General features: G+C 36.8%; 1 protein-coding gene across 2 annotated transcripts; it reads left to right on the forward strand.

Moving 5' to 3' along the window:
• The first annotated feature begins 3,771 nt into the window (after positions 1-3,771).
• ifrd1 (interferon-related developmental regulator 1) lies at positions 3,772-10,251 on the forward strand. 2 transcript variants are annotated; one of them, XM_084112034.1, is made up of 12 exons: positions 3,772-4,025; positions 6,058-6,162; positions 6,270-6,348; positions 6,464-6,588; positions 6,697-6,854; positions 6,960-7,010; positions 7,867-8,045; positions 8,180-8,288; positions 9,194-9,328; positions 9,411-9,539; positions 9,620-9,715; positions 9,830-10,251. In XM_084112034.1, exons 1-12 carry the CDS (start codon positions 3,995-3,997, stop codon positions 9,914-9,916), a joined length of 1,284 nt encoding a protein of 427 aa, XP_083968160.1. In that variant the 5' UTR covers positions 3,772-3,994; the 3' UTR covers positions 9,917-10,251. The 2 variants fall into 2 exon arrangements, with proteins under 2 accessions (XP_083968160.1, XP_083968161.1); XM_084112035.1 differs by having other exon boundaries at positions 3,811-4,254.
• The last annotated feature ends 504 nt before the right edge of the window (positions 10,252-10,755 follow it).

The following is a 10,755-nucleotide window of genomic DNA, read 5'->3' on the forward strand; positions in this document are numbered from 1 at the left end:
GCTATTGGTCGATCTCATGTGAGTGACAGGTTACTCCGCCCTCTCGCCAGTAAACCTCATCAGAGAAGAGAAGAGATGTCACTGGAAGAGGGAGGGGAAGTTGTTTTGATTAATAATTACGAGTGCACATTAATTAAAAAAAATAATAATAATAATGATGCACGGATAAATCATTTATAATAAACACTGGAATATTGCATTAAAATGAAGAACTATCAATGTTAATTTCATGGTGACTTTAATAAACATAAACCAATTGTTACACCATGCCCTTTCTGAAGAGATTCAACCATCCAGTGATGCAGCAAGTGTTAAAATATTTAAAAGCACTTTGATATACAGTAATGTCAAAATATTCATTTGATAAGGGCCTAAAAGCATGAAAGGATGATGTATGGGTCATCAGCTCATTTGAAACACCTAACCTGTGCGGAGGTGTGAGACTTTCACACACCACTGAATTGGCAAACACCTCATGCAATCTGTTCTTTCCTTTCACCTCATGCTCATCATGTTTTCTGGTAAGTAAGCATAGCGGTTGCTAATATCATCTGTGAACTAATAAATACAGTTAGGAAACATCACACTGCTTTTGACCAAACATCATTTTAAAAAGAAAAAGAACAGCTAATTGGTGCTAAAATATCAAAATGTTGTTTTAAAAAGCAGAGGAAAAGCCATTAAGAGATTATTTAAATATAGAATTAACTGAAAGAATTTGCATTGTTAATATTGCATTACCAGCCAGCTGAGATGCCTTCAGGTACACCTGACTAAAAATGATTTTAATGAACATAAAAAAGCACCAAAAATAAATAAATAAATAAAAAACATCAAACCTGCTGCTTGTTGAGTTACTGAGCCATCTTTTGATTTCTAACAGTAGTGTGTTATTCACTGCCCCCCTGCGCAGCCCCTCAGGGTGTGTTATCAATTATTCAACAGAGTTTACATATGGGATGAATATATATTTAGACCCAACACCCATTCATAACTAATTTCTTTTTTCAGTTCCTTTCTGTGGTGCTTGTAAACTAACAAAAATGTGTTCTAGAACGTTTTGCTAACTTGCATGTTTCTGAACGTTCAAAACTTTTCCTGGTTAATGCAAATTTTGAGGAAGCATACCATTTTATCATTATGGGGGCATTACTTTTGAATGAACATTCTGAAAAAAAGTATAGAAACATTAAAAAATGTCAGATGAACCTCCATGAACGACGTATAAATAACATTTTTGTGCTAATGTTTTGAGAACATACAAATTTCAACGATCATTCTATTCATGTTAGCAGAAGAATGTTTGTTTATAACCTTGCTATTATAGCCATCTGTAAAATACAGTATTTTAACGGTAAAATGCAATTATAAATATACAGCTTTTGAAAGTGAAAAAGAAGACGTCATCATTACCAGTGCGGCACAACCTGTTGAGAACGGCATGAAAATATAAACCTTTTACACAATGTTAATCTAATTCCCAGGAAGTCTAAAGGTCAGACAAAGCAATAGCAATATTCTCGTTGGGCCGGCTTTTTCAAATAATCCACAGATAAGATGGAAAAACACTCTGATTATGAAACATTTTTGATTACATATTATGTTGTTACCAAAACTGCACTGAATTAGTTTTGGGATGCAGTGGGATTGCGATTTAAGTGTCACCTAAATCTGATTTGACTGATCTTGAATCATCAAAGAAATCCCTTTATACATAATGCAACAATATCAGATCACTCTAAAGTGTTATTGTGTGCAATTATTTTGAAAGAGCACCCTCTAGTGGTGTCCTTTCTTTGAGTCCACATTAACGTCCCCATGAAATCAAAAATGAAGTTTTTTGGCTTTTAGTATGATTATGTTAGCCTTACTGTTATCTATAAGCTAGAGTGCTCCAAAACAATGACAGAAGTCACATTTAGAAGATATAAGCATTCAGAGCTTACAGTCTCTCACTTCCGCCGATATGGATAAATGATTTTGATCACACTGCACTTCAGCTTCTCATCAGATTTTCTGTCCAATCAAATGCTCTCTAGAATCTGAAGCTCTGCCCCCTACATTATAAATCGGTCACTTCTTCACTCATTTACTATTTTCTACATGGTGAATGTTCATAGTGCACTATATAGGGACAGGGAACAATTCAGACAATGCAAATATGCTTTCCATTGAGGCAAATGAAGTCTGGTGTCATGTTAGCGTCACATGAACCGCCGCAGCTCCGGTCCAGAGACACGATAGCACAGAGCGGATCATATGCCGCAGACTAGAAAACGTATCAGACCCATTTCGATTCTGCACAGAATGATATTTTAAAGCGGTATGGAGGAGATTACGAGGAGAAACGGTTCGAGATTAGTAGGAAACTGCAGCTTTACCGAGCTCAACGGCTCTGGCCGAGCTGTGATATAAACTAAACGCTATTGGCTATTTTTAAAAAGGGGAGGAGCACTTCCATATGTCCCGCCCCCGTCTTCGTGTTTAAGTGGAAAATTTCAAGGCACTTCAGTGGGCCTTTAAACATCCTGCTCTGATTTTATGCATTAAGACAGTTATTTAGTAGTGCTTGCATCAAAAAACATCAAGGTGGGGGTTTTGCTTGGGCAAGTAAATGTAAAACACTAATATAATAGGCTATGTATAATATTTTTAAAGTCAAAGTTGCAATAGTGTTTTCTTCACTATTGTGATGTATGTCTAACTGAAATGGTTTCTGTAACAAGAAAAAATGTAGGGTGGGACTTGGATTTTGTCCATCGGGAATTGATTGGATCGTTGGATCATTGTGGTTTGCTATTGGTCGATCTCATGTGAGTGACAGGTTGTCCCACCCTCGTGCCAGTAAACGTGTCATCAGAGAAAAGAAGAGATGTTACCGCAAGAGGGAGGGGAAGTTATTTTGATTAAAGACAATGAAGACATGAATTAACAAAAAATAATAATGATGATGAACATAGTTAAATCATTTATAATAAAAACAGCAAAATTCCATAAAAAATAGGAATTGTCCATTTCCAATTGAATTATGTAATGACTTATCTTAACAAGGCTTTATAGACATGAAAGGTCACAGTGCTTTTTCCAGCCAGCTAGTCAAAATGTCAGGATTGCCTTGAGTCCACCTGTTGCACTGATAACCCATGTGGTTATATCATCCGTTGCACGTGGTTAGAGGTGATGAAAACTTCCTCATTCATTCAGTATTCATTTTCTTCATGACTTTTATCCTGTAAGACTTTCATCATATGCACTACAGAAATGTTATATGTTTCATCAACTATGGACACTTTTGGTCCTGTGAACTTTATAAAATAAACTCTTAAACACATCTTTTACACTCTTACTAAGTTAATCACAAAGTTAAAATCAATTGTATATTTGATTTGTCTGGTAAAAATCTATTATTTTACAGTCTATGGGTAAAATGCCAAATAGTCGATACATGCATCAACAGAGGATTTATCATTATATTTGGATTTGGGACAAGGTAAAAACAATAAAACCTGTTAAAAAAAAACAAAAACAACAAAAAAAAACTACTGGTTTGTATATTTATATGGTTTATGATATATATAATAATAATAATCCGCCATTACATGTGTTCTGTGTAACGTGCACACATGAACCCGCATGAGGACGTGACAGCACAAACCAACCAATACAAACCAGGCGGAAATCTGTCATACGTGAGGACGTCGGCGTATACTGTAATGTGATTGGTCCTACTGTATCCAGGTCCACGTGAGGTAACGCCTATTTAGGCACGTCACAACTGGTCGTATAAAAAGTGCTCCGCGGCAGCGCGCTGACGCAGCCCTACTTTGTCAGGGAAAATGTATCGCTCGCGCTCCAAGTGTAACACCGGAATCGCTTTTAATTCTTTCCTTTTCACTGTGCCACTGGAATATACTCAACTGAAAAGACATTATAGTAAAAACTGGTCGTGTATTGGTTGATTTTTTTCATCTGCGGAACTACTCATTTAAGCAAGATGCCACGGGCCAAGAAAAGGAGCGGCAGAGGTAAGTAGGGTGGGAATGTCTGCAAATGACCGGTTGTTTTTTGTGGCCTGCTGCGCGAAAAGGATTTTGGGATTTGTAGTTCTTTACGCGTCGAATCGCAATGAAATTGGAGGAAGAGAACTACAATTTCCATGACTACACAGCCGGGTTTGGTTGACAGCCAGGAGTGTCTTTCTTTTGACACAAACAAAAGAATAATACAAAGTGTGAGCCATGGACGGTCGAAAATGTACGTTTGTGTTGTTTTTAAATATGATGTTTGATTTTAAGGTAATGTTTAGTTTTAAATGATTGGGTTTATATAAACCGCTTGTCATATTAATGGCATTTATCAAACGACGAAAGATTAACAGATGGAACTAAGATTATAGTTATACGGTAACGTTACACTATGAGGAATTAATAACAAAATAATCGAATCGGATGATTCAACTCAAAATATGTATAATTGTGCTTAAGGTCAATAAATAAATTTAATTGATCTTTCTGTTATGAAAATGTCAAATAGGAAAACGCTACTGTATTGTTTGTTTAATCTTTCAGATGTCAGTGTGTGTTTGAGGTTATTTCAGGCCATGCTGAAACACTTATGTAACACAGGCCTGTTTTGGGACCAAATAGAGGACAGGAAGAAGGAACTAGGAACATGAAGTCCACATTTTTCAGCTGTAGACGTGTATAAATCAGTCTGTAGTCTGTTATTAGATGTTCTCAGCCCATCTGCTCGCTGGATTTGCACAAGCCTTTGAGAAGAAGAAAGAGACTGTGTGTTCTGGCACCCTGCTGTACTCCTTCCCACACGTTGTTCTCTCTGTATACCTGCTGTACTCTTCTATATCTACTAAACATATTTACTTTTGTCTGAGAAATCTCACACAGGGGCTGTTTTGTTTGCATAAGTGCCCTCTGACCTTGCCGAACAGTACGATACACTTTGTACCTTCTGCAGATATCTGCATTTGGCAGGACTGATAACACTTGGCTGAATTCACTACACACATTTAAAGACTTGATGGTTCTTTAAGATCAAAATGACCTCCACCCACAACATATTACCACATGAAATTATTTGGAAAACGCTTCTTTGTAAGTGTCATTTACAGGGTTGGTCAGCATTTAAGGGCTCCTAAAATGTGAAATAATGTCTTTGTTCTAATGAAGAGGGGAAAAAAAGAAGAGAATTTTTTATATATATATATATATATATATATATAAAATTTTTGTAAAGAAATCAATACTTTAATTCAGCAAGGATGTAGTAAACTGATCAAAAGTGAAAGTAAAGTATTTGTAAATGTTAAACAATATTTTTCCAATAACACTATTCTTATGAACTTAAAGATGGTAAACTTCTGATGTAATTGCATTAAATTCTGTATACAACTAGAACAATTCAACAATAGTGGATTTAATTTAACATCAATTTTATATATATATATAAATATAAATATAAATAAATAAATAAATAAATAAATAAATAAATAAAAATAGTTTTTACATTTGTTTTACTCCCTATAAATACTTTGGTCCAAGAATAATTTATGCAATTGTATATCAAAAGAGCAGTTTCCTGTCTATCCTTTTATTGTTCAAATGTTTTTGTTTTTTGTTTTTAAGTAACAAGTAATCCTTTTTAGAGAGGGTAATTAGTACAGTAATCTAATTACACTGTCTGAGATGTAATTAGTAGCTAGTAATTAATTACTTTTTTTGAGTTACTTACTGTTACTGTGATTTATGCATCACTGTATAATTTATACATTAATGTATAATCCCTGTGATTTATACATTTACATGTCAACACCGAATATTCGGTTAGATTATGCTGTTCTGCATAAACTCCCATCATATCCCTGCATTATACAGTGCATAAATAAATGATCCCTGATCATTTTAGTCTGACTGTAGCTGTTTTATTGGCACATGTTCAGCATTGATCTGAAACTGTCACTATGTAATACAGCAATATTTGTTGTTATTAAAGAACGAGGCGGCGTCAACAAAGGTTAAAGTTTGCTGTTTGTTTTTGCAGGGGGACAACAGGGAAATGTCCAGCCGTTCAGTGATGAAGACTCATCTATCGAGACCCTCAGTCACTGCAGCAGCCTCAGTGAAAGAACCAGTGCAGCAGAGGAAGGTGCGTATTTACAGTCTCCTTAGATTTCTGCATTGGCTCTTGTGGACGACTTCGTGGCATGATATTAGAGATGAACATTTATGATTATCACTCATCCTATTTGACAGCTGGTGAAAGTGAAGAAATGGCTCAAGAGGACTTCCAGTACAAACTGAAGGTGTACATCGACAGCACAGTGGATAAGAGGTTTGTGGTGTTTCAGATTTCAGAATCGAACTTGTAGTTGATTGCTCTAAATAATCTAGATGTCATTTCTGCTTCCTGCTGCGGTCTGAACTGAGTAATTATGCTCCCCTTCTAGTGCCAAGACCAGGCAAGGTGCCCTTGATGGACTTAAGACTGCCATGGCAACCAAAATCCTCTACGAGTTCATTTCCGAGAGAAGGATGACCATCACGGATGGCATTGAGCGCTGCTTGAAGAAAGGTTGGTTTAATTTGATATTTTGAATAATTGGAAATGAACCGTTTTCTTCAGATGTTGCCATGACATCAGTGCTGAAAGTTGAGCTGGCTGTTTGCGTCTGCAAACCAGGTAAAGGAGTGGAGCAGTGCGCCGCAGCCTCGCTGGCGTGTCTTCTGTGCATCCAGCTGGGTTCTGGGATTGAGAGCGAAGAGGTTTTTAAAACCCTTAAACCTGTATTTAAGACTATCCTCAATGATGGAGCTGCTAACATCCAAGCCAGACAAGCGGTAAACAGTCGTGTTCCTTTACTGCGCCTTTATAGGAGATAAAATGATTCTGCAATCCAGAAAATTTGAGACTAACAATCTGTTGATCTTGACTTTGTGTTCCAGTGTGCAACAAGTCTAGGCCTCTGCACTCTTGTAGCAGAAGATGATATCATGGTAAGCGTTCGAATGCAAGTGGGTAATAAAAGCCTTAGGGCATGTTTACATGACAACGATGTACTAAAAACTAAAACTCTTTTCCTTTCGTTTTTTTTTTTTTTTTGCATACAGACTACAATGTTGCCGAACTATCCCCGTTCACATAGATCTGCGAAAAACGACTAAAACACTGTATTATGCATGTCAGGCCAGTAGTTGGCAAGGTCACTTTGTAAAGAAATATTACGCACCTATAGCCTGAACACAATACGCATGTGCATGATGTCACTGTTTTCACAAATTCGAGTTTTTGTAGTTTACATGGAGACATTGTGTCACAGTGTTTTCAGGCCCCCAAAACGCAGTTGACAAGTAGATGAACGGCCAAAACGCATTAAGTTTTCAGTTTTTAGTTGAAAACGTCGTGTAAACCGCCCAAAGAATGGTCTTTTAAATTCAAGTACTCATGTAATTTCAAACCCATTTGCTGCTAATTGGTTTTCTGTGGACCTTAAGATTTTTTTGACAATCTTTTTGCAGATTATTTCCATACAGTGAACATTAATGTTGACCGTGTCTGTTAATATAAATCTAAAATATCATGAAAACAGATCTCTGAATCAGTGAGCTGAACTTGAGAACCACATCATTGAGAACTATTAAAGTTTTGAGGCAATACTTTTCATTCATCTGGTTGACAAATCTGATTCATTCTGGAATCTGGACTAATCTGGTTGAAAATGTAATTTAATAATCAAGTCAAAGTGGTTCCGGAGTTAACCGTAAACATGTTTTGAGTACTTTTTCTAAGCACTCACTCAGGCATGTTGAAGGGTTTCACGATCGACTCAGACCTGATGATTGTCACCTCCAGGATGTGTACGCCACTATGGAGTGTTTTGAGAGCCTCTTCACCCACTCGTACGTCAGAGAAGATGGAAGCAGACCTTCTGTGAATCCTCAGACCACACACCTCCACACGAATGCTCTCTTGTCCTGGGCTCTACTGCTTACCATCTGCACCAGCAGCCACATCAGAGACATTGCACAAAAGTAAGTGCAGGAAAACACAGTTTTATGCCTTCGCTCCTTCATGGTACTGGTCTTTCAGGAGACTTTGGGACCTACAACTACGATACAACCTCCTTCCAGGTTTATTCTAACAAGCATATGCTACTGTTTTGCAGACATCTGGCCAAACTTCCACGTCTGTTGGAGAATGACGACGTCAACATGAGGATTGCTGCTGGGGAGACCATCGCCCTCCTGTTTGAGCTCATCAGAGATGTTGACCCTGTAAGTTGTGTGTAATTATTTAATGAATTGGATTTATTTAAATAAATAATAGTGATAATATAAATTTACATGAGAATTTTTTTATTAATTTTTTTTATATTTAAGATTAAGATTTATTAGGGCTGTAACAGTTCAAATTTCTCACAAATAAACAGTAATATTGCTAAATTATTTACATTAAAAATTTATTGATTTAAAATAGTTATTTTATTAAATGATTAGGATATTTATTAGGGGTGTCACGGTTAAAATTACTCAAGGTTTGGTTTGTATCGTGGTTTTAGGGTCACAGTTTCGGTACGGTTTGGTATGTGCTATGTTCAGGAACAAAAGGACTACAAGTAATAGCACAAATAAATACAACAAGCAAAGATACAAATGAAACGGTGTTTTTCAGGTGTTTTTATATCAAATGTAAATAATATTGCATATAATCTTCACTGTATAAATTAAATAAAGATTAATTCTTAAAATGACAAAAGTTATTAATTCAAGAGCAATGAGTGCTTTCTTTGGTCTTTTGCTGTTTGATTAACATTAAAAACAGACAGCATCAGGAATATTAGGCTGCTGTCACTTTAAGACAATGCACAGATCCAATATACTGATACTGTTTACATTTACTTAAGACATAATCGACTGTTTACTGGGATACTCTGACAAAGTTGCACAAAATTATGCAAACATGGCGCAAGAAGACTCAATTTAGATTCACTCTTTGTCTGCTTTCCGTGTGCACGCTTCGGATAACTTCTCACGCAGCGTGCGTAATTATTATTTTTATTAATAAAAATGTAATGTATTACATTTTAATACATTTGTATAATTTGCTGATTTTAATAGTTCAGTGAATTAAATAATTTGCAAATGACAAGGTATTGGTCTCATTTTCTTTCCCTTCACAGGAGTTTGATTATGACGACTGGGAGTCGTTGTGTGAGAAGCTGAACGCATTAGCCACTGACTGCAACAAACATCGAGCCAAGAATGATAAGAGGAAGCAAAGATCTGTCTTTAGAGATGTCCTCAAGGCAGTAGAGGTGAGATAGGAACTGAATAGTTGACAGGAGACTCGTGGGTGCTGTAGTTCAGACTCCGATGTCTCTTCTGTGTCGGGAACAGGAAGGGGATTTTCAGAGCGAGACAATCCGCTTCGGCACAGAGCGAATGGTCATCGACAGCTGGGTGAGGAAGAGGACTTATGACACCTTCAGAGAGTTTGTAGGCTCCGGGATGAACTACCATCTACAGGTAACGCTCTCAGATGTTGAGAATACATCCAAAAAAGGAATCTTCAAAGTGATTTTAGAAGTGTAATTTTCTGACCGCAGGCCAACGAGTTCATAAGAGATGTGTTTGAACTGGGACCACCGATGTTGATCGATTCTGCCGCTCTGAAAGCCATGAAGAGCTCCAGACTGGAGAGAGTAAGCAAGCGGCTTCTTTTCCACATGTAGCTGTTTTTCACTGTACTGTGTTTTAAGATTTATTTGTTTTTTCTTGTGACGTAAATTATATGCCTTTTTTTATTTTTTTTATAGCACCTCTACAATGCAGCGGCGTTTAAAGCTCGAACCAAGGCCAGGAACAAGTTTCGGGACAAAAGGGTGGATGTTGGGGAGTTTTAGCAAGTTTTGTAAAGCACATAATTTTTTTTTTTTCATTTTAAGCGTTTCTATTCTTCACATTCCTTACATAGTCTTTATATATATACATGTATGTACGTATACATTAAATGTTAATATTTGCTATCCATAAATTCACTAATTCATCCTAGACTCTAATTTATGTCTGTATTTAAGTGGTGTTTGGTTCACAGTAGGTTATGTATTGTACAGTATTTATGACTCTTTTGTGTTGATGTCACAATGGGCTGTACTGTAGTTACAGGGCTGTGCATTAAACAAACAAGCACACAAAAAGATGAATAAAGTTAGATGAAGTTGATTTCCCCTATTCAAAAGTCCTGGTTTGTTTTCTTCAGTACGTGTCGTTATGACGGATGGCTCATTTTAATAATACGAGACGCCTTTCTCAAAGAAGTGGTTAAATTAGACATCTTGAACCTCCTATGCACTTTCTGCTGTCTGTTTGCTTCATTCACAGTTGTCATGGACACCGATCCACTCAAGCTGATATAACCAGTCAATGTTTTGTAAGAAAGCATACATGTCAGCACCACATGACACACTGACATGGACACGAGGACACTGTATTGCTGCGTTCACGCCATGTCGTAATTACCGTAATCTGGAGATGACAACACGTGACGTTTATATTCAGAGCTGTCCTCGGACTGGGAATTGTTTCTTTGGCAACACCATCAATGCCTAAATGAATCTGCAGAGGTCAGGTGGTACAAGTAGGAGCTCTGAAAATTCCCATTTTACAAGCTGTAGTTACGAGCTCTACGAAGAAGTGAACGTATGTGATTACATAGCATTACCTCACATCACCACCCAAAGAT

This window comes from Abramis brama (assembly GCF_963993115.1).
Source record: "Abramis brama genome assembly, chromosome: 4".
Classification (NCBI taxonomy): domain Eukaryota; kingdom Metazoa; phylum Chordata; class Actinopteri; order Cypriniformes; family Leuciscidae; genus Abramis; species Abramis brama.